Below are 24,346 nucleotides of genomic sequence, written 5' to 3'. Positions count from 1 at the left end.
GCTGTGGGCCGGTATCGGCTGTGTGCCGGTATCGGCTGTGGGCAGGTATCGGCTGTGGGCAGGTATCTGCTGTGTGCAGGTATCGGCTGTGGGCAGGTATCTGCTGTGTGCAGGTATCGGCTGTGGGCAGGTATCTGCTGTGGGGGCATCAACAAGAGGAAGGCCCTTGAGGAGGTGGACCGTCACAGCGGCTGCAGCAGTGAGCTCAAACATAAGAACGTTGGGGAGCACGGCGCAGAACCAGCTGGTGCTCCGTTCTATTGCACACGGAGTGGCTATGAGGCGGAACAAGTCAATGACACCCCTTCCCAGGGGTCCGTGTGGCCCCTTCGTGCAGTCAGCTTGGGAAAGAGGTGGGGCATTTTAATCCCAGTGCCACTGAACATTACTTGCTTCCAGAATAATAATAAATAGGCGTTCCCTAATTTTCAAAAGCCAGGAAAGGGGTGTAACCATAGGAAGAACCTCCCAGGTCATGTTCCTCTCATTTAAGTCAGCTTGAAGCTTTGACAAATTCCAAGAGCCACACCCAGAAACCACGTAACCTTCCTTGATGGAGTCATTAAAAAATAAAAATTGCAATGGGACCCCTGCCTCTCTCAAGGGCAGAACATCCCTGGCTAGTTCTCGTCAGATCTTGCTCCTGTGTTTAACTTTAGAAAGCTCCCACCCACCCCACCCAACAAATCTCTGCAGATATTTTTAGGCAATTCCTGAGTAGGCTCCTGTCGCCCCGATTACTTTCCTCAGGTAATACGTGTACACACTGAAGACAATGGACGAATGCATCGTGTGCTTACTGTGCTGGCTGCACAAAGATAAAGCTAACGCAGCCTCTGTACAATGCACTCACGCAGTAACACAAAAGACCACACAGAACTGAACACTGCCCAGAGGCCAGAGGAAAGGAAGAGGCGGCGGCAGAAAGATGTGGGCAAGGGCCGCCAAACTTAATGCAAGGCCTGGTCACTTGAGGAAGCGGACTTGTTTGCCCTGCTCTACCCAGTCCCTGGGGCGAGGCATCATGCTTGGTAGAGGGGAGGGGCACCCAAAAAGAGGAAGACCCTCCGCGGGATGGATTGGCAACAGTGGCGGCAACAATGGGCTCGGGCCCGGGAAGAATTATGAAGATGGTACCGGATGGGGCGGCGTTTCATTCTGCCGTGTGCAGGGTCGCCACATGGGTTGGAATCCACTTGATGGCACCTAACCACCACCACCACCACCACCTCCACCACAACCACCATCGCAACCACGCCCAGTCCTGACTTACACGGCAGAGTGGGCTTTGCTTGGCAGCAGACTGATCTCGTCCAATCAATTACAGCCACCATTCCTTCTGGGCAATATCAGCCCAAGTTGACAGCAACCCCCTGATTTTACATGGCTGTCATGCGCCAGAACTTGGGCTGGGATACACCTCCGGGTTTACGAAAGACGTGATGAATATAACTGCCTTGTGATTTTTCAACAAGAATCCCAACATACAAATGTGTGTAAGTGGCATGCCTCCAAACTGCCCCTTAGCTGGTGGACTGCTCACCAACGCCATCACCATCAACCCTCTTTGAGACCTCGGACTGGAGACCGACTTGGGGATGCCTAGAAGACAGAGTGGGGACAACAGCCTGGCCTGCTCCAGACTCCTGGCCTCTGCATCGCCACCTGGCAGAGCACCTCAGTGGGATGGCCAGGGGCTTCAGCCTCAGTCCTGCTGACTGTAGAGCTCCCCACCGTCACGAGCAACCCATCCCACCTGCTGGGGCTACTTTCAGATCAGGAGGGTCCATTACTTTCGATTTCACTTCTCGCTGGTGGTCCCAAATGAGAGACCCCTTCTGCCTGTGACCCTTGTTCCTCACATTTGGCATCTTTGTGAAGGAGGTCCTTTTATTTTCCGTTTCAATGGTTTCAGCTCCATCAATGATGACGAACATCAACATCATGGTCAAGAGAAGACCATCTGTAACCATGGAGGATACTTGTGATGGTCAGAGTTTATGTTAACTGGACACTCCTGAGTGAAGGCAGGGGTGGAGGCCAACCTAACATGTGGAAACTGGATGGCACCTCTCGTTAGGGGAGAGGTCTTTTGTGTAAGAGAGAAACTGAGCAGAGCTAAGCGCTCTTGCCCCACGGCCTTCTACTGGCTGATTTGTCGACCTCCTGGTCTATCGCCTGCAGATCCCAGGAGCCCTCAGCAGACTGCTGACCTTGGGCTCATTTGGCTGACCTTGCATTCGTTTACCTCTGCATGCAGCAGCCTGTAGGCCCTCCTGCTTCCTCATTTATCAGCTTCCACAGCTACACAAGTCGGGAGGAAGCCTCCAGCTTATATCTGACCTATGGACTTAAACTGAACTGGACTTAACCTACTTCTACAACTGTGTAGGCCTTTACTTGATATAAACCTCCTCTTTGTATCTGCATACACATACAAGCAACACTGGCTTTGCTTCTCCAGAGAGCCCGGGCTGACACAATGCTCAACTAAAGGCAGACTAAGTTCAGGAGGGTCTGGGCAATAGCATCACGACACCCTTTGAAAGAGGATGCTCAAAGTACCCTGGGAAAAGGGCCAGGGGGCTACACCTGACCTCTTCTGACTTCCTAAGGCGAGTGGGATGAGGCTCAAACTCTTCATGAACCGAAGGCCGATTCATAAGGTCAGACATGCATCCACCCTCCAACCTTCTTTGTCAGTCCCGACATCAACCATCTCTCCCAAGGCCTTTTCTACTTCTCTGCCAGGTTTGACGATCCCTTTCAATGGCCCACAGAACTCCCATATCATATCATGACTAGAGAGTTTATCAGGAAGCTTAGCAGGGTCCAATGCAGAATCGGAAATACTCAAGACACAGTTTTTCCAGCACCTCTCCTCAGCCATGCCTGCTGGTATACTTCTTTCTGATCCCAGACGCTCAACCTTGTGATCTCCTGGCCTATACCCTGCTCGGACAACGTTATCAAGTACTTTTAACCCTGTTAATCAGCCACACTGGCAAACATGCCTCTCTTTGGTCCTTGGCCTCTGGCCACTCAGGCAAGGTACAAAGCTCCTTCAGCACTGCCAATATATGCCCAAAGGGCAGGCTACTCCATCATCAGCCTCAGTCCTAAGGTGCTGGCCTCAGGAGTCAGCAAACCGAACACCCCATGCCACAAGCAAGCCTACTGCCCAAAGGCACTGTGGACTAGGAAGCCCACTGCTCCGCTCTGACTTGAGCTCTTGGTTCTGCTGCCTCTCCCGTCCTGCTTCTCTGCCACTTTTCCATTGTTACAGCCCTGTGTCTCCTGGATCAAAGGGGTTCAGCGTGGGGATCTTGGGAATCCAAAGAACATGCTCACCCCTGATTCTTCTTCCTTGATGGCAATGGACCCCCCTGTTCCTGCTTCTGAGGTGGCTCTTTTTAAACCTAGCAGGATGACAAAACTGACCAATTCCTTCATTACAGTCCCCTGCACCTGATTTGCATGGCCACACCTCACCGTTTAGAGGCAGTTACAAAGACTACTCCTAGAAGAACCCTAACTCGCTGTATCTCACACACTCTAGTAAAAGTCCAGGCAGCTCCCTGTCCTCCAAGTCAAGGCTCTTGCCCATGACAGCACGTAAGCACATAAGCGTCATCTCTCAGCTACTTGGACCACAGTGCTTATTTATTAGTTCAAGTGACAGGATGGAAACAGGAAAGGAACGAAGTCTAGATGATCAGAATCCCTGTCTTGCTTTGATCTTCTCGATACCAGCAGAGGAGAGGTTGGCTAGTGCGAAAGTCTCATACCTGTTCCTTAAGTCCAGGGAAATGTATACCGAGCAAGATGTGTAAACTTCAATGATTGAGGGAGGGTAGGTTGACTACACTCAAGGATAGGTTAGGGTGGAGGACTACGGATGAAGGAAGGAGAGAGGGAGCAAAAACCACACGCACCTAGGAGATGCTGCTGCCAGGTGCCCAGACCCCGCGCGGCGGTCTGGCCGCAAGCACGTGTGCGATACGGAAAGCAGGAGGGGCCCACCTTGCAGCTTCTGGTTTTCCTTCTCCATCCGGAGGAGCAGGATCTGCTGGAGAATAGCCTTCTGCCACAGCTCCCGGAGCTCCCGGGGCGTCCTTCGCTTCCCCTCGGGGGCAGGGCCGAAAGGGCCATCTTCACAGACTGGCTCCAAGGGAGACCGAGGGGGCAGTTCTCCTCCCAGCTCTGAGTAATCTGCGGAGGGAAGAGCACATACCAGAAGGGTCATTTGTCGGTGAAATCTTACACTCACCATACGGTGCCCAACCGGCAGGCCCTGCTCATTTAGAGACAGTGACACCGCCAACTTCAAGCGGCAAACTCATGACCAGCCAGTCAGTGTCAGCTCATGGCCCCCGCACGGGACAGGTCGGCCGTTCCTGTGGGTGTCTGAGCCGGGACTCTTTCGGGGAGCAGACACCCTCAACTTTCTCCCACGGAGCGGCTGCCGACCTTGCAGTTAGCAGCACCATGCATGACCAGCAAGCCACCATGGCTGCCCTGGCCACAAACGGGCGCAGTACGCACATGCCACCACGGTAGCTAAGAAAATGTTCCAAGACATCCACATCTTGAAGTGCAATGGGTTTCTTAAAAAAAAAAAGTGTCTGGCCAAGTTAAGACCGGCATGTTGACAGCAACAGCAACTATTCAGGTCACACTCCCTGTGCACCACTGTTCCACGGCTTTGAGATCAGTGATTGACATAACACTCACAACCTCCCGATGATGTGTAACTGCTCATGTATTGGATAAAAGCAAACAGGCCAAGGGGGCTTAAGGAACCTGATGTTCATCCATTGCTGTGAGCTGTCACTGCCCTGGCCCCACGCACAAAGCAACCAAACGCAGCCTGGTGCTGGGAGATCCCCAGGATGCTTACGGAGAGGACTGCTATGATCCAAAGAGATCTCGGGGGCTGGTTTTCAAAAGTAGATCGCCAGGCCTTTCTTCCTAGCTCATCTTAGTCTGGAAGCTTTTGCTGATAGTTGTCGGCATCGTGGCCTCAGGCAGCCTCCACTGACAGATGAGTAGTGGCTAGGAATGAGGCGAATCAGCCGGGAATCAGTCCTGGGTCTCCCACGAGCAAGGTGGGAATTCTACCACTGAGTTAATGAGGGGGGCTTTGAACAGCTCATGGAAAAGTATGATCTGAAAAGAGAATGGAATTATCTCACCAACTTTTGGAAGCTCCTTGCGAGGGTGAAATATTTTGGAAGATGGCAAAAACATACTCAGAAACTAGGAGTAGCAATGGCCACTGAAGGCCCCTCTACCATGTGCCCCACAATTCTATTGATTCTTTTAAACCTCCTCACATGGCACGCCTGTGCACCCTTGTCAACTGCAGCACATCTGCTACTGGTGTGCAGCGCTGCTGTTAACACGCACCTCTTTTTCAGACATGCGTGGGATCGTTCCACCTGCTCACCAGGACACTGGAGTGCAGAAGTCCCCAGGCAAATGGGCCTCACGAGACATGGTGCATCCCGGAGGAGAGCGTGGGTGTAAAAGGAAGCTTTGTGGGTAAAGTGCTGATCTCCAAGCAGGATGCTGGGGAAGCCCTGGGCGGACAGCGAGAGCCTCCTAAGCGCTCACCAAGGACGCGTCCTAATCCTGCGCAGCACGCTCCAGCTCAGCGCTCTGTGCCGGCTGTTCTGCGCAGTACACGGAGGCACTGACGGCTCAGTAGTCGAAGCGTGGTTTGATTTCCTGCTATGAAACAAACACCAACTCTCAAAGGTTTAACTTCCTGAAGGAGTTTCTCTCTTCATGCTTAAGATGACGGAATTAAAATGCTCATAGGCAATTCTGTAATAATGTTCTGAGATCGCTTTAAAGCAGTGACTTGTTTATCATCTTTATTTCTTCGGTGTCTATCTTTCATGATGAGGCTACTGAGTTATAGTCAATTAACATGGCCCTTCCAGCCATACTTCCTTATGTGACATCTGTCATCCTGGACTTCACGTGCCTGCGGCTACAGTCCTGTGCTGGGGGGCATTCTCCACTAAAGACCAGGAGCAGGGTGGGATAAAGGCTTAGGACAGGGTATGAAGCAGGCCCCACTTTGTTTCCTTGATGGCATCTTTAAGACTCCACCTTAAAACTGGTCGCAAATCAGGCCACACTCTGCTTTCCCTGGATACGCACTGGTGCTGCTGTTCAATTCCACATGTTCTTCCTTCCGCTGGAAAGTCAGACCCCCGTTGTCCTGAGGGAGCTTTGATAGAAGCAAGATGACTGGCTATGTGGTCTGGACATTTGGGGTTTCTGACTCTGGATCCCCCGTTGGCCTACCTCTGCCTGACTTCTGATTTGGGACCAACAGCACCCACCACCCCATGAGACATTTCCTTGGGTTCTGTTGAGTTCCTCCTGTGGGACGCTGCAGTGAGTTGTGGCCCCCAGGGACACAGGGAAACATACTGGTGTGTGTGTGTGGGGGGGGTTTTTGCAGCTGAATAGCATCATGGAAGAGTTGGACATGTGGGGCATCATAATCTCCAATTCCTTGAGACTTGTCTGGTATTAATTATTCTAAAAGAGATTATTACCACATCTGCTGATGAATGAATACATTAAAATTAAATTTCTTTTGGGGGAAGGCCAGAAATAACTAGATAGCTCTATGTACAGGTAATGCTGCACAAAACATTAAAAATCACGAATCAAAATGCTCTCTCTGACGTGAGCTTGCCTATAGAAAGAGGGTAAGAGGCATTATAGTTGAGTGAGCAACAGAGCTGCCTGGACTATACTTGGGACTCTCCCAATTCTTGTTTTTAAGGTCGGCAAGTCATGCTTGCTCAAGGATGACTTGACAAGGCTGATTCCTCTCTGCTTCAGTTTCCCAGTAAGGTCAAGTGGATGTGAGCAGTACGGCTCTTACCGCCAACCATCAGGCACTCACAGCGGGCGTGCACACACATACACTACTTGGGAGGAGACACACCGACCCTCTAGCCACTCCGCTGTAAGGCAGCAGGGCCCTGCTGCCCCATCCACCTGGTGTGCCCGGCACGGAGTGGTCTCATGGTACCCAGCAAGTGCTTGATAAAGAATTGCTGAGCAGAAGCAGCAGCAGGTGCAGGTGGTGTTATTGTTCTCAAAATTTCCTCTGTTTTCTAAATCGTAGGAAGGCTTTTTGAAATCACAGCAAGAAAACGAATGCCTGGAGTTTCTGATTTATAGCTAATCCTGGTGAGGTCAGCAAGCCGGCCCGATCACAGTGCCAGACAGGGCCCTCAGCCCCAGGCCCCGGCCGCTTTGGATAGACGAGCCCTTCACTGCGGGGGCTTCACTGTGCACCGAGTGGGGCGTCTGCAGCATCTCCGAACGGTCCCTGTGGGTTTCCGAGGCCCTGCTGCTAAGAGTGGGGCTGGGGCTAAGGAAGAAAACTGCACAGCAATGGGGAAGAGCTTCTTTCCATTCAGAGCAGAAAGAAACAGCGTGGAAGGGGCCCCTGACCACTGCCCTTGGTATGACCAGCTCCGAGGTCTCAAGGGGCCTCCAGAGAGGCAACTCATGAAGACTGGGCGGTCCCTCACAAAGCCTGGGATGCCCTCTTGCCCTTTCTTTGTCTTTCCCCTCTCCCTCCTCTGAGGCCCAGCTCAAGGTCATGCCCTCTGGGAGGCTGCCTCGGGCCACTCCAGGCCCTGCCCCTTCTAGAAAGGCCTCCCTTCGGTTCCCACAGCCCGCAGCAAACCTGCTGCGACCTCTGGCCCCTGTGGTCAGGATACTCTGGGGCGGGCCTCCTTCTCCTGTCAATCACGGAGCTGAACACAGGTAGCAATGGCTGAGTACACAGAGAAGCACGGGTGGCCGAGGCGGCCTGGACCATCCTGGGACGGGCGAGCCAGGGCTGGGAGGGGTGCAAGGGCAACAGCCTCTGTGGCAGAAGGAGTCCCCGCAGTGCAATGACCTAGACGGGTCTGCTAACTGAGAGGCCAGCCACTGCTCCGCGGGAGAAAGGGGTGGCACTGTGTCGCCCACAGATCCAAGCCTGGGGAGCCCTGCGGGGTGGCTCTGCCCTGCCCGTGGGCTGACCCGTCACTGAAGTGGCGGGTCTCTGAGGCAGTGGAGTCTGGGGCTTTTCCAGATGGCAGAGACGGGGTAACACACGTCCAGAATGGAAAAGAACCAAGCAAACCATCACCACTCCCTGCCCGGGCCCTACAATGCCAAGACGTCCTGACTGGGGCTCAACTTTTCAAAGCAGTTTTGTGCGTGAATTATTCCTCCACACTCCTGCTCCCCCAACCGGGGGAAGGGAGTAGTGGAGGGTGGGGAGGATAAAACTTTACAGGAAAAGTTTCACAGATGAGGTAAATCAGCCTTGTGAGGATTCCTGCCATCTACCAGATAACATTAGGAAATGCGACCCCAGCCTCTTCCCCCAGGAGTCAGCTCTGTGGGAGAAATAGCAGGAGTGGGGGGCGGGGGCGGCGAGGGGGGGCTCCCGAGAGGGGTATGAGCGTGGTCTCTCTAAAGTGATGCTCTCAAGCTGAGGGGCGGGGGACAGCACCCCCTCCGGAAGGACGACAGGGCAGGACAGCTGTCATCCGCTGCCCCCACACTCCTGGTGATGCCTCGCACAAGCAAACAAAAGAGAACGCTCCGGGCCCCATGACAACGGGGAGTCAGACGGCGTTCAGCTGTGATTCACAGAGTCCTCCTAGGCAGTTTCGAAGCAGGTTGCAGGGGCTTCCTCCCCAGTCGTTTTCGGCCGAGGCTCTGCTGAAGCCTAGGCATTCAGTAACATACAAGCCAATGGTGGCCGGACAGCAAACCGTGGGCTCCCACACGGACAGCTAGAACCCGACCACCCAGGCCCTGCCAAAGGCCAGAGGGAAGGTCAGCCGCTGCAAAGCGTGGGAACTATGGTCGTACCTTGAGTCTGGGGATCCGGGGAGTCACAGGTGGCAAAAGATGAATCTGTCAAATCTCAAGGTGCCAGGCTAGGGAGTCTTCCCGGCATAAGCTCCAGAGAAGAGGCGAGAGAAGGCCTAACCAGGGCAGCCTGCTCCAGGGGGCTCACGAGCATTAACCCAAGTGGGGGCTGGCGCACGCCACTGGATAACCACATCCAGGGCTTTTCTTCCCTATGAACTTCGAAAGTGGCGCCGGATCCGACCACTCAGCTCTCGGTCTCTCATTGAGAACACACGCCTGCTAGTCAGACCCATCTTGACATCGGCAGCCTTGTAAAGAAGCCAACACAGACCCGGGAGCAAGAGTGGCCCCCAGGCAGCCCTCCCGCCCCACCACGGCCACAGAGGGCACAGGCACAGCCTTGGTCTGCGGCCCAGGCGGCTCGTTTCCCAGCCCAGGGCCCTGTCCTGCTTTCCACTCACTCAGAATCCGGTGGGCAGCCATTCCACCGAGGAGGACGAGCTGTGCTGCTGACGGCAAGGAGCGTGGTTCAAAACCACCGGCTGCTCCAGGGAGAAAGGCAGGACTCCCATAAAGAGTCACAGTTTCGAAAACGTACAGGAGCAGGTCTACGCTGCCCAATAGGGTTGCTATGAGTCAGTCAGCATCCACTTGATGGCAATGAGTTTGTTTTGTTTTGTTTAGTTTATTTGGCCTTTATGTTAAGACAGGAGCCTGGGAGGAGGCAGCAGCTTGCCTACCTTTGCATCTGCAGCCCCAGGTGAAGCTCACTCGGGGTTTGCCAGATACATGCCGGGGAACCTGGCCACTGAGGTTTGGAAGCCCCCACCCCATTGTAGCAGAGCAGGTCCGAGTCCCAGTTTTATAGGAGCTGTGGGAACCCTGGTAGCATAGTGAATAGTGCGTTGGGCTGCTAACTGCAGGGTCAGCAGTTCAAGTCTACCAGCTGCTTTGAGGGAGAAAGAGGAGGCTGTCTCCTCCTGTAAGGATTTCCAGCCTCAGAATCCCCAAAGAGATGTTCTATTCTGACCCATCTGTGAAACTTTTCCTGTAAAGTTTTTTTTTTTTTTTTTTTTTTCGGGGGCTGCAGAGGGATAATTCAGGATGAAACTGCTTCGGGAAGTTGAGCCCAGTCAGGTGGTCTTGGCTGCTGAGAGTTGGATTGGCTCGCTTTTGGTAGGAGTTCTTGGTAGGGTTCAAACAGCACACTAGGCTGTTAACCAAAAGGCTGGAAGTTTGAGACCACCTACAGGCGCCTGGGAAGAAGGGCTTGGGTACCTAGTTCCTAAAAACCAGCCCCTGACAGCCCTGTAGCTCTGTGCTGACACACGCCAGGTCCCTGTGAGTCAGTGTCGACGTGGAGGCAGCTGGTAATGAGTATAAAACACAGTCAACAGCCAAGGAGATATCGAAAAAGGAGAGGACCGTGTGGAAAGCACTAGTTCCAAGCTTTATTGTGACCAAGCAACATTGGTGGCCTGGCCTGAGTCTTCAAGGAGTGACAAAACCCAGGGCTTTTTTTATTGTTGCAGGAGGGGAGTCTAGATTGGGGACCCTGATAGGGGAACCCACCGGAGCAAAGCCAACGACAGCCCTAGCTCAGATTGTCTCCCTTCTGAATCCACAACACCTGGATGTCCGGGTCACTGATGTGGCCCCTTTAGTGGTGTCCTTCTGGGGGTGGCAGAATAGGTCACAGGTTGGACTGCTAAGTGAAAGGTTAGCAGTTTAAACCCACCAGCTGCTCCATGGAAGAACAACGCTTTCCCAGACCCTTAAAGCATCGGGGTCTCAGAACCCCACAGGGGCAATTGCCCCCTGTCCTCTAGGACCCTGTGAGTCAGAATCGATTCGGTGGCAGGGAGTGGGGTGCGTCTCGATTATTAGCAGAAAGGCTGGCAGTATGAACTGACCTAGTAGTGCCATGACAGGGAGTCCCGGCAACCTGCTTCTGAAAGATAAGCCAAGAAGACCGTACAGAGCAGGCTGCCCCAGCCACACACAGGCCCACTGAGCTGGACTGGACTGGACAGAAACGGGTTTGGGTACTCGTTACTGCCTTTCTTTACCTTTCTGCCAGACACAGGGATGGGTCCTAAAAGCAGTCCCTCCAGTGATTCAAAACCACCTCCTCCCAGGTTTCTGTCTTGACCCCACTCCCTCGCCCTGACTATCTCCCTGTCAGGGAGGACAGGGCTTACCCCAGCCCGGGAGGGCTCCAAGCCACCTGCAGGCGCAGACCCAAGTACACGTCTAGAGTGACAGGGCCTAATTCCTAAGTCCAACTTCCCGTCTACATAGAGTGGACATCCATTAGCAGATGAAGGGCAAGGGGCAACACCCCAGAGACTGAGGTCAGACAAAATCCGCTTGCGGCAAAAACGCACTGAGGTTCTCCGGCAGAAGTGAGAGCAGGGAGGCGGGGTCTTGATGAGGTGCTGGCCCAGGCTGTGCTGCAGCAAGAACCACCAGGAACAACTGTGGTAGCTGTGAGGTCTAAGGGCAGGCACTTGAGTCAGAGAAGCAGTTGAGGGACAAGAAGGAAGGAGTGGGTGAACAAGGAGGGGAGCGGAGGGGCTGGCAAAACGGCACAACCCTTTGGTGATGCTCAAGAAAAACAAAAAAAAACCCTCAATGCCATCGAGTCAATTCCACCTCATGGAGAACCTATAAGGCCAGGGAGAACTGCCCTGTGAGTTTTCAGGGTGAACTCTTTACGAGCGTACAAAGCCTTACCTTTCTCCCACGGAGCAGACGGTGGTTTCAAACTGCTGACCTTGCAGGTAGTAGCCCAACATGCAGATGCTGGAGAGAAGGGCCCGCTTTTGCCTCTTGCCACTCAGGAGTGGGTTTTGACTACAAACAGGCATCCCTTCACGTCTAATAGACATTCCGTGATTTGGATGTTGGGTGAACACCAAGTTATAAGCACATTTACCGAAGCCAACCCCCAGGGAGCTCCTCTGGCTCCTGGTTCGTGCCTACACCCTAGGCTGGCACGCTGATGCCTGGCTTGAGCTGTCTCTGAGCAGCTCCAGGAGCCCCGTCAGAACTGGGAGCCAGGAAGGACAGGGTGGTGTGGCCACCGCCCTGCAGCTCCCTGCAGGCACCGCACCTGTGGGACGGCTGAGCAGGGCATGCACCAGCTTCAGGACGGCTCAGGGGCAACTGCGGTGACGCGGTGGACCTCCAGGTGTTCTTCCAGGCAAGACCTGGTTGCAGCCACTGCGTTAATCCAACTCACTGAGAGCCATCCTCTTTGTCAATAAGCTTCTGCCTCACCGAGCATGCTATATTCATAGCATTCTACTTACGAATGCACAGGGAAAAATGCTCAATGAAATTGTAGCCAACAGCAATCCCACAGCACATCTGAAAATTAATGACCTCATGATCAGTTGGGAATCATAGCAGGGATGCCAGGGTGGTTCGACAGTAGAAAATCAATAATTCACCATAGAATAAAGATAAAGAATCACACGATCGTCTTAGTGGATGCTGAAAGGGCATTTGATAAAATCGAATCCCTTTTCCTGATTGAAATGCCTCTGCAAAATCAGAACCAAAGGGAAATTCCTCAACATAAGTAAGGGCATGAGTGGGAAAGCAGCCAACGTTGTTCCCCTTGAGCAAGAGCACAAGACCCGGATGGATGCCCACTGTCACATCTATTATTCAACATTGTCCTCCAAGCCCTAGCCAGTGCAGAAAGAGAAGCAAAGAGTAGCCTTTACTGGATTGTAGGATGTGATAGTTAGGTTGATTGTGCCAATTAGGGCGGAGTTTGGTCAGGTTGCAACTTGATTGGAGGACGACTGAAATAAACAGACAGCCAGCATCCATCTCTCCCTAGTTCCCCGGTGATCAGACCAGCGTGCTGCGGCTTTGACTAGTTCTCTGCCTCAACCTGTGTGCTATACTACCTGTGGGCCAAGCCAACCTGTGGATCATGTTCTAGAGCTTGAATTCAGCTCCTTCAAGACCTACTTCGCCACACAGCTAATGTGTACGTTGCTTAAGCTTGAAGCTGGTGGGTCCTGTTGCCAGCCTTGAGTGAGAGAGCCCATCAGGGCCTGCTTTGCTAAGCTCCTGAGCTACTGACTGTTGCTGCCCCACCCTGCTGTCTGCTGCCTTTGGGCATGCTCTGCCTGCCTTGCCTCAGGGAAGACTCCTTGCTTCCTTGATCTTGGACCTGGCAGTCCACGTGAGTTGAAGGATTCCCAGCACATAACTTGTTCCACAAAAGTGAGATGAACTGAGCCCTCTGTACTGCTGTGTGGATTTACAGAGCTCTTACATTCCTTCTTACTGTACAAACTTATCATATATCTATATATATCTGTATCTATCCATCCATCTACTCATAAGGTCCTGGTTTAGTTTCTCTAGGGAGCCCTGCCAAACACACAGGGGAAGAAGTAAATCTCTCTCGTCACAATGTGGTCCTATAAATAGGAGACCCCGGAGATTCCACAGGAAAGCCACTGGTTCTAACCAGAAAGATTCACCAAAATGTTAGTGTACAAGATCACCACACAAAAATCAATGTTTCCCAAAATGGGCTATTTGTACCACCTCCTGGGGGCTGCTGAAATCCAGGGGGCTGCAAAATCCAGGGACCTACACTTTATCTTGGATTATAGGCTAGAGTACAACCATTTTTCATTGCCAGGAAGGAAGTGGGGCTGAGGAATCGGGTTTTTTTCTGAGCAGGGGACGATGGGTCAGATAAACTTAGGAACCTATGTTCTACATTCAAAATGAGAACCCCAAAAAGGAAGTAAGACAGCAGCCCCGTTTCCAAGAGCCCCCCCCAAAGACCAAAAGCCTAGGAATAAACCTAACCGGGGAGGCAAAAGACTTGTCTAAGAAAAAGTGTGAGACAGTAGTCCTGCGAGCAACTAGGCAGACTACACAACTGCACACATTATCCCATGCTCATGGATTGGAAGACTCTGTATTGGGAAAATGGCAATACTAACAACAGCGATCCATCAATCTAATGCAATCCCAATGCAAATACCAACAAAGCTCTTTAACAAAATGGGAAAATAAATCATTCATTCACATGGAGAGGAAGGCGGCCTCCAAAGAGTTACAGTTATATTGAGATGGGCAACAGGGTCAGAGGCTTCCTGCTTCCTCATTTAAAGCTTTTAAGCTTCCTGCTTCCTCATTTAAATGCTTACTGCATTTCAGGTCAGTCCTGAGAACAACAAACGCAGGCGAGGTTGTAGGGGGACTTGAACCTTACACATCACTGGTGGGATTGTAAAATTAAAAGTGTACTTATTGCGCATCCTCAAACAGCGAGAGATAGAAATGCCTTATGGCTCACAATCACAAAAGGGGGCTTCAACATATATTTACAGGAAAATGAATCAAAACCCCCTCATACAGCCTCCAGACCAAAGAATGAGTAGTCACAGCACACCTACACCCAGGGCAGCATGGCGCACAGCAGCAGGGAGACAGAAACAAGCTAAGAGCGGGTTTGGATAAAAACACTGTGGAACAAGAAAGAAAGAAGGAAACCAAAGAGTTAAAGAAGAAACTAGTCCTTGGTGACCCAGCAAAGAAGGAACCATTTTCCCTGGTTCCAAGTCACGCCTCAGGCAGAAATGAGAAGATAAGGAGGGGCAGGGCTGCTAGATCCATGGAGAGGAGCCAGACAAAGAGGGCCCAAGGCTGCTGACACATTGTGGGAAATGCAACCATTGTCATGCAACAGTGTGTCGAAAACATTGTTAAATGGGAGTCTGGTTTACTGCGTGACTTTCACCTAAAGCACAGTACTATTTGGGGGCGAGGGTCAGGATTTAGAATGAGGATAGAGGGACTAAGAAAGAAACGTGCGCCCACCGAGGACAGGTCCCAGAGGCAAGGAACACTCTCAACACGCACAGGTCATGCGCAGCAGCACACAGCGCTGGTGGGGTGTGGGCTCAGACAACGGTCCCAGGAGGAGGGCCCTGGATGCAACTGCTGACCACAAATGAACTGTTCAAAGCTCCAGCTATGCTGCCCTGAACCTGCCCTCCCTTCTGCTCACATGAATTAGTGACTACAAAAGTCTGACCCCACCCATCCCATTTCACAATGCTTATCTGGAGAGGATCTGGGGTCAGCATCCATGAAAGGAAGCCCGTGGCCTGAAAGTTAGGAAATAGTTGTGTGCGTCTCTGGGGAGAAGGGGTAGGAAAGTCCATGCACACTGTGAAGCAGGAACTTGAGAACCAGGAACCCCCGCTCTCCCCATCACTCAACACAACACTCCCAGGGCTGTATGTGGGAGCATGACCTTCCCACCCAGAAAACCCCAGGTCTCACTACTCTCCTTACAAGGCCCCATTCTCTGTCAGGAGCCAGGACTGCTGGGCAGCTGGGCGAGCCGGGTTTTAGCTGAGTGGTTCTGTGCTAGCCTTCGAGCTTCCATGGCCTCATCTCGCACACACAGAAGCCTGTGGCTGACAGGGAAAGCCAAAACCCATTTGCAGGCTCCCATTCCACCTCCATGAACCCCCTCTGGCCACCGAGCAGGGCTAATAGCCCTGCCATCAGACAGAGTGCATGGGCAACCGACCACTGCAGGCGCCCTTCGGTGAAACTGTAACCCCCTGTCCTATTGCTCTCCCTGTTGACCCATTGAAAATGCGTCTAGTGGCTCTTTGCTGCTCTATTTCGATTAAGGTTTTCCTGCTTTATTTTGTTATTGCCGTTGGGGGTTTTTTGGTTTTGTTTCATTTTTGTATGTCTCTGTTTATATCAGCGGTTTTCAAACTGTGGGTCACGACCCCTTTGGGGGTTGAATGGCCCTTTCAGAGGCTGTCTAAGACCATCACCCACATAGGAGTACCGGGATGATGACTGTCACCCCAAATCTCATTGCTTTGTCATTAGAAGTACCTATTTCACAATACATAATCACATCGTTGTTGTGCTTAATCACGATGCTTTAGTTAGGCTTAATTTTTAACAATGAAAATACACCCTGCATCTCAGATATTTACATGACAATTCATAACTAGCAAAATGACAGTGATGAAGTAGCAACGAAAATAATTTTATGGTTGGGGGTCACCACCCTATGAGGAAGGCTGAGAAGCACACAGGTGGCTATGAAATCGAGGGCAGGGAATGTAGGACGGTGCCTGGATGAGGAGTCCCTTATGGCTCTGGCAGGGAGGCTGGGGGGAGATGGAGCTAATAAAATGAGTGGAAGATAATGTCCTAAAATTGATTATGGTGATGCTTGTATGACTCTTTAATATGTTTAAGCCATTGATTTATATAATATGTGAATTATGTCCGTTATAGAATCAGTTATAGCAATAAAACTGTTAAAGATAAAAAGCAAGAGCAGAAAATGGGCACAGGCCATGTGGACCCCGGGCTAGCTTCATCCCGCGAGAACAACAATAGAAAAACTCATTACCATCAAGTTGATTGCGACTCATGGCGACCCTCTACGACAGGGTAGAACTGCCCCTGTGGGTTTCCAAGGCTGCAAATGTTCCCAGGTGTAGAAAGCTTCGTCTTTCTGCTGGTGGTTTTGAACTGCTGACCTTGTGGCTGGCAGCTCCATGGGTAATCCTCTATGCCACCAGGGCTATGCCACCAGGGCTCCTCACACTCTGAGAGTTGTAAAGACTTATAGTCTCAGAAATCCCAAAGGGCAGTTTTCTCTGACCAAGGGGGTCTCTCTGGGTCAGAACAGACCCCAACACAGTGAGGATTTTGTTCACCGAGTTTCCATGTCTCTCAGGAGAGGCCCGGTGATCTGCCCCCATGACGATCCCAGCCTTGGAAACCCTGCGAGGCTCAGAGGCAGTCCATTGGATTGGGGGTGGGAGGTGGGGTATTACGGTTTGACAATTTTTTCAATGGGACACGTGAGCTCCCTGAGTGGTGCAAATGATTATCATCCTTGAAAGGTCAGCGGTTCAAGTGTACCCACCCAGAAATGGCGCAGAAGAAAGGCCAGGCAGCCAGCCTGTCGGCTTCCCCCCAATCAGCCATTCAAGAGACCCACGGGACCCAATTCTGCTCTGACAGTCATGGGGGGGAGGGGAAAGAAGGCTTCACTCATGGGCTTTTACATTTTTTAAATGTAACTTTAAAAATCAATTCCTAAACCTCTCCCTAGGATGCGAGCTCAGGAGCTGTAACATCCGCCACCTTCCCTCCTGCGGGAACTAGAGAAATTAGGAATCTCGGTGGGCATTACCGTGACAAAGGGCTCCTCACTACTGAGAGGTGGGGGAGGGGAGCAGAAACTCGGGGATCAGAGGGAGCAGAGGGTCCTGAGGCACGGCCTGGCGTGAGGCGCTGCCGAGAGAGCACCCCGGAAACCAGCAGTTGGCGGAGAGGAAAAGCCTTACAGAGGAGAGGCTCTCGATTCCCCGCAGGAGTCCCAGCGCCACCATCCGGTCCCACGCTCCAAACGCTCCAGTCCAGCTGGGCTTTTCTGTGTGGGCTCCTTTCAAGACATCTGTGCATTTCTACTCAATCTGCAGACTTGCTAATACCAGGAGTTATGGGAGAAAAAGGTTTCTGCTTTAACCTTCTGTGGGGATTAAATAGATCTCCTTTTTCTGTTTTTGTTTGTTTTAACTTTCCTGATTTCAATTTTCTTAATTGGAAATGTAAGATGCCTACTACGAAAGTCCAGAAAAAGAACGGACACCTGTGAATTATGGTGCCGGTGAAGGACGTTACACACAGACCATGACCGGCTGCGACCGTGAACACACTCTGATCTTGGAAGCAGTCAATGAGGGTGCTGCTCAGAAGCAGGGGGTGGGAGCAAGACCTGGTCCCACCTGCTTCAGGGGCCCGTGCCTGGGGCAGGACAGCGGGAAGGGGACCCTCGGCGAGACAGCTGACAGCAGCAGTGGCTCCGCGACGCCTCATGTGGAGGCTGCCGCCCTGGGCTGTGCTTTTTCTGTGGGGTGCAGGGGCTTCACGGTGGACCTTGCAGAGCCACCACAGCACGTTATGGCGCTGAAATGCGGAAAAGAAGGGGCAACGGCACCTTCTCACTGCCTCTGTTGAGTGGAAACGCCCAGGGTTCCAACCCACCCGCCGCTGAAGGGGAGAATAGGCTGGGATCTGTGCCTGTAAAGATGGCAGCCGCGGAAACCCCGTGGGGACAGAGCTCCTCAGTCCTCTGAGTTGGGATCTACCCAACAGCACACAGCGTGTCACTGGCGTCGTCGGGTGAAGGGCACTGAGCAAACCTGGGCCTGCCAACAGAACCGGCGACCCAGGCTCAGCAGAAACACGACCCAACGCCCCTCAGAAGCGAGGCTGTCGCTCACGGACTTTGAACACTGTCTTGGGAAAGACCGATGGTTGGCATGGGCCACCGTGGAGGGTGCCACAGCGGGCCAAGGAGACGAACCAACACAGCGGCCATGGCGGGAACACAAACACACCGGCAGGCGAGGAGGTGGCTCCCGAGCGGGCGGCTATTCCTTCTGCTGCACCTTAGGTCGGTGAGTCAGAGCCGCCTGGAGGGGAGTGGGCCACCGCGAATCTGAGCAGTGGCAGTAAGGATGTCCGCGAGGAGGCATGGAAGGGTGCAGCCTTCCCACAGCAGACTGTCTGCTCACCGTGTGTCTGAGGCTGGTGGCCTGCAGTCGGCAGTGGCCCGGCCGTCTCTCCACCTCCAAGGTCACCCTGGCCGTTCGGGCAGCTGAGCTGCATGACAACGAACTGGCCTAGGCATCCCCGATTCTCATTCCTGGGTCAATGCACCCCTCAATCAAACGTCTCTCCTGGCCAAATCGTCCAGCCTCAGCCCAAGTATTTCCAGTAACAAGGAAGTTACAGCTCTTGCTCACATACAATTTAATCTGTTTTTGGATAACAGTGAACTGTTTATATAAATGTTTAATTGTGACACTCCCCCATGTCCTCATCTCGCCCCTCACCACCTTGTTTTCATGGCACCCAGGGTCTGCTTCTGGCTGGTAAGCAATACAGCTAGCAAGAACACATCAACTTCCGGGGACCAGAGGCAATACCTGAGCCTCCCACAGCTGGCGCGGCCACGCAACAGCGTCGCACAGCCCCAGAGCGCATCCTGGGTGGTTCTATGCTTCGCCCACCCCTCCCTGGACGAGCAACCCACAGCTGCACGAATGAGTCCTCCAGCCGAGAACTGGGATCAAACACAGGTCAGCAGTCAGATCGAGGTGCCGCTGCAGCTAGAAGCCCTTTAGGGGCTGGGGTAACTGGATGGTGATAAGTTGATGCGTTCGCTGGGAAAGCTGGCGGACAGAAGTAGGAGACCAGGGAAAGAAGAGACATGGCATGGCCACCAAGAGAGGAGGCAGGGAGACTTCCCTGGTTCCTGCCCACCTCTGAGTGCCCAGCTCTGAGTCGTACTCCTAGATGCCTCATAGCCGCCTTCTGGCTGAGCAAGCTTGACTCGTCTTGTTTCTTGCAACAACAAGATTACTGACTAACGCAGCCTTGTGCTCATCTATTCACCAGGCATTTCCTGAGCGCCCCCTCCTTGCTCTGGGCTTTGAAAACAAGTCCTCTCCAGGAGCCGGCAAGACCAGGGAAAGCCAACAGGCTAGCAATGGTCGACCAGGTCTGGTTTCATAGGAGGAGCAGGGAAAACAGACAAGGCCACCACGGTTCTAGCCCATTCTACCACTAACTGTCCTGAGGGCCTTGAGGGAGTCCGTGCCCTCCTTAGTCTCGGTGAGTGTCCCCAAAACATGAGTAACAGATGACTTTCAGAATCTCCACTACTGTAGGACCCCTTGGGAGTAGCCGTTCCGATGCCTACTGCCTCCCCCGATTGCTCCCTTTAGGAGCAGACGTCTGACTGTCCCAGCTCACTGCGTCAGTGAGCGGGACGGCACCACAAAAGCACTGCTCATGCTTGTGGTGGAAGGGAGACCTTCAAAGACGCCCCCATCTAGGGTTGCAGGTCCCACAGAGCGCTCCGTAGCGAGGGGATGCTCCGGAGGAGAGCGCCGCTGTCCTGTAGCCATAGCCAGCGGTGGCCCTGAGTATTCTGAAACGTGGCTCCGGTGAGGAGCTCCGGGGGTCCTGTTCTTCATCACAGCTTGCATTGGCATGGACACACGTGGTCAGCAGCTGTCGTGCTGGACAGTGCAGCTCCAGGGCTGGGGATAAATAGCCTCAAGATGGAGTAAGGGGCGCTCCGACGGTGGGGCGTCAGAACGGAGATGCTGCTCCGCCTGGGGAACATGGCATCTGAGGTGGGCGGAAAAGGTGAGGGGACGCCTGTCAGTGTTGAGCTTTGCAGAGGGCTGGGTGAGGAGGGGCGACAGTGAGCGGGACCTGCCTGGCACGCGCAGGGAGAACCGGACACGCCACGGCAGCAGTGGCTGCAATCCCTCCGGCTGCCTCCTCTTTCCTAGCGAAAGGCTAGCTCTGTCCGGAGGGACGCCACCTTCCCCGTCCCAAAGCCATGCTCCCCAGCTTCCCGTGGAGCTACGGGTGGTCCGGCGACACAGCCCTCTCACTGCCAAGTGGCAGAGGGGCCAGCCCCTCCCACCGGCTTCCTTCTCACTGGCTCAGAACTGGACGGGAAGCTGAAGGTGGAGCTGTGGTCTTGTGACCCCGAGGCCCTCTGACAGGCATTGCTGGAAGACTTCAACAGGTGAGCACTCGGCTCGGGTCCCTGAAAGAAAGCCCACTGCCATGACAACCCTGTGGAGCAGAGGTCAACGTTGCATGCAGTGAGGTTGCCATGAATCAGAACCGACTCGATGCCAACTAACAGCAAGAGCTACTACCCACAGGTTGGCAGTTCGAATCCACCCTGAGGTGCCTCAGAAGAAAGGCCTGGCAATCTACCTCCCAAAGGTCACAGCCATTGCAAACCCCTCTTGGGGCCAGTGCTCAGCTACTCAGCCAAGGTCGGCAGTTCACATCCTCCTAGACATAGCCAAAATATAAGAGAACTGCTGACGGTCTACTTCCAAAAACGCAGTCAACGACACCTCCACGGAGCACAGATCAGCTCAGACACCCGTCCAGTTACCACGAGTCGTAGTCGAAGGGAGGTCTCCGCACCTAGGATGGCCTGAGAAACCAACCTGCTTCGAGACCTTCCAGCCCACGCCTCGGTAAGAAAGGCTGGCAGGGTGGGGGACAGGAAGAGCTAGCCCATCGCTTCCTGCCCCAACAGAGCCATCGCTGGGAATATGATTCCCAGACCTGGAGCGGCTGAGGTCAAACTGTGTCCTCGTCACTAGTCACTCCTCGAAACCCCTCAAGCGAACGCACCTGGACAGGAAACGGACCACCTGCGGAAGGCCTGGTACCCTCTCAGGTAGGAAACCCGGAGCTCGGCGTTGCAAACCGTTCATCTAAGACTGTACTTGCTTCGCTCCATTTGGCTACGGGGTGTTAAGATGTTGTGAGAGCTCACGTTCTGAGAGTCTTTTCCTTTATAGGGAAGTGACTGAACAAATGTAGCCGGGAAAGGTCCGTGCAGAAAGTGGTTTAATGTCTCCCTTGGCGCGCCCCCTGGGTCTTACAAGGTCAGAGCCTGAGCAGATGGAAGGGCAGAGGCTCAGGAAGGGAACGTGGGGAGCAGCTGGGGGCTCCACCACCCGGGGGTGGGGGTGAAGACACGCATTCTCACAGCAAAACGAATGAGGCTAGGTGAACAACTTAACAAAGGAGACTCTCCTTCAGTTAAAAAAGGAAGCGGGATTACCAGTCCCATCCAGAGCATGGGCTTGACCTTTCGCTCTAGAAGCCGTCCAGCACACAGAGCCTCCGTTCTCCCCAGCACAGCCTGCACGGCACAGGCTCAGACCTGTCATAAGCCTCGGCCATTGCTCCTAAGTCGGCCCGAGGTTCTTGACTGTAACCGAGGCTAGATTTGAGTCCGCGTGGACGCGAAGCCTCGCTGTGTGATCTCACAGACGCAGGGGCTTTGGGTGCACACTTAGGTCTGGTGGGCGACTTCTCTGCTTCGTCTGTCACCGTGTTCTGCCGGGTGGCCTGCGTGTGGCAGTTAGGCTGGAAGCTGTGCCGCCAGTGTTTCAAATGCCAGCAGGGTCAGCCACGGGGGTCTGGTTTGGGCAGTTTGCCGGGTAAGAAGCACTAGGTAGAAAGAGCTGTCAATCTACCTGTGAAAATTTGCCACGGAAAGCCTTACCTACCACCAGAGGACTGTGTCTGAAGATGACCCCCCAAGTTGGGAGGCCTTCAGAATGCAGTGACCGTGACGGTGGGCTCAAGCAGGCAGGGCACAGTGGCCACAGTCCAGGGCTGGGCAGCCTCTCCTTTTGTTGGCCCGAGGAAGCACTGGCTGGGCAGCAACAGGCAACAGCAGGCCCGTCTCTAGCATGGGTAGTAATACCGACCGCCACTAAGCTGATCCGAGAGTTCTCTGCCCATTACTTGCTGGGCTGCTAACCAGGGGGCCAGCAGTTCAAAATCACCAGCTGCTCTGTGGGAGAAAGATGAGGCGTTCTAATCCCGTGAAGAGTTACAGTCTCGGGAACCCACAGGGCAGTTCTAGTGCGGCCTCTCGGTTCACCGTGAGTCAGACGGGCTCCATGGCAGTGGGCTTGGAGTTTGGTGGGAAAATGCAGGCGCGCTGGTGGTGTGACAGGCTTCACGTTGGACTGCTAACCACAGCGTGTGTGGTTCTAGCCCACCAGCCACTCTGCGGAAGAAAGATGAGGTGCTCTGTTCCTGTAAAGATTTACAGCTTGAGGGATTTCGATCAAGGGCAGGCCTAGTGACAGTTTGACCTCAGTCGCTCCAGGTTTGGGAATCATATTCGCAGCGATGGCTCCGTCAGGGCAGGAAGCGATGGACAAGCTTTTCCTGTCCCAGCCCCGCCAGCCTTTCTTACCAAGGCTTGGGCTGGACACTCGAAGAGCAGTTCTACTTCTGTCCTAGAAGGTCACTGTGCGTCAGAACTGAGTTGACGGCGGTGAATTTGGTTTTGGTGTAAAAATGCAAACCCTGGTAAATAGTAATGCCTGCGGTGGCTCTTATTTTCATCTGATTAGCTTCCTCGGAGGGAAAACAGGATTTGTCAGCTGTTTCGAATTTCCAATCTGCTGGTTACCTAGCTAGCAACCACGCCTTGTTCTTGTCCAGCGTGCAGAGGGGGTCAGAAGCATTGGGGTCTGGTGCTGCTGTGCCTCAAGCAATTCTGCTGGTCTCAGGGTGGGAGCTCCCTCTGAGAACAGCCGAGAGGAATGTTTTCCAGTCACCCTGGGGCCAACTCCACCCATGGCTCAATGGGCCTCCACGACTGACCTTCTGGAAACACACAGGGGTTACTTGTGGGGCTGCGAATCGCAAGGTCAGTATTTTGAATCCAGCAGCCACACCTGGGGAGAGATGTGAGGCTTTCTGCTCCCATGAAGATTTACAGCCTCGGAAACGGTGCAGGATCAGTGATGAGTTGCGATCAAGTCCAGGGCAGCAGGTTGGTTGTGGCTTATATACCGAGGGTTGTACCTCGGTGTGGTAACTTTTCTACAGAGACTTTTGTGTTCTGTGAGGCCTGGTCTGGTGACAGGCATCCAGTCTACTCTCCAGCGTGAGGGACCCATGGGGCGGGGGAGGTGGCTTATTCACAGAGAAGCACAGCAGGGCTTGTCTGCTCCTCGTGTCCGTGCCCAGAGGCTGTCCAGGAGACTGTGCGCCAGCGTGAGCCCACGGCGCCACAGTAAACGCTGGGTTCCACAGTTTTCAGTGGAGGGTCTTTCCAAAGTAGACTGCCAGACTCCCTCCCTTCTCCCCCCTCCTCCCCAGCCAAGGTGCCTCTGGGTGGACAACCTTCTGGGACATAAGCGCATCCGCCACCCGAGGGCTCCTGCAGAGACAAGCCGCAAGCGCCATTCAGCCTGAGCCCCTGTGGGCTGCCTCCCCCGGGACTCGGGACAGCTGTGCAAGCTGGCCAGGGCTCTTCCCCAGGCTCGTCCCAGACGGAGCCTCCCGATTCCCAGGCAGGGCTGCTTCCTGTGGGCCGATCTCCCCTCAGCCTGCCCGCTCCTCTCAGCTGGAGGCCAGGGAAAGAGGTGAACGGGCCAGCAGGCAGCAGGAGCTGGGGCGGGGGGACCCCTTCCCCCACAGGCTTCGCCCCGCTCCCAGGCAGGACTAGCGAGCATTCACAGGAACAACCCCAAGATCCCAAGAAGCACCAACCACGCCACTCTAAATGGAAAACCTCCCAAGGGCACACCCATGGAACACGCCATGTAGGTGACTGCTCACAGCTGCCTGTTCACAAGCAGCAAGAGGCGGAGGCAGACCAAACAGCCGCACACGAGGGAGACCCTGAAGGAGGACGGCTGACGTGGCAGCTTCCACTAGGGGCTGAAGCACAGGGATGGAAGTGCGGAGGGGGCGGGGCTGAAGCACAGGGATGGAAGTGCGGAGGGGGCGGGGCTGAAGCACAGGGATGGAA

At 53.7% G+C, this 24,346-nt stretch overlaps 1 protein-coding gene across 4 annotated transcripts in view; it reads right to left on the bottom strand.

Annotated features, from left to right (window-relative positions):
- The window catches only part of TBC1D1 (TBC1 domain family member 1), a 247,413-nt gene that overhangs the window by 38,380 nt on the left and 184,687 nt on the right, over nucleotides 1-24,346 (bottom strand). For all 4 annotated transcript variants that reach the window (XM_045284028.1, XM_004703352.2, XM_045284030.1 and 1 more), the window contains one exon: nucleotides 4,024-4,212. In XM_045284028.1, the coding sequence (XP_045139963.1) occupies nucleotides 4,024-4,212 (189 nt within the window). The remainder of the gene's footprint in view (nucleotides 1-4,023; nucleotides 4,213-24,346) is intronic.

Source organism: Echinops telfairi, unplaced genomic scaffold (genome assembly GCF_000313985.2).
Source record: "Echinops telfairi isolate 266 unplaced genomic scaffold, ASM31398v2 ScPeMD7_7468;HRSCAF=8506_0, whole genome shotgun sequence".
Taxonomy (NCBI): Eukaryota; Metazoa; Chordata; class Mammalia; order Afrosoricida; family Tenrecidae; genus Echinops; species Echinops telfairi.
Note: the sequence above shows the minus strand (reverse complement) of the source record. Positions and strands in the feature narration are given on the sequence as shown.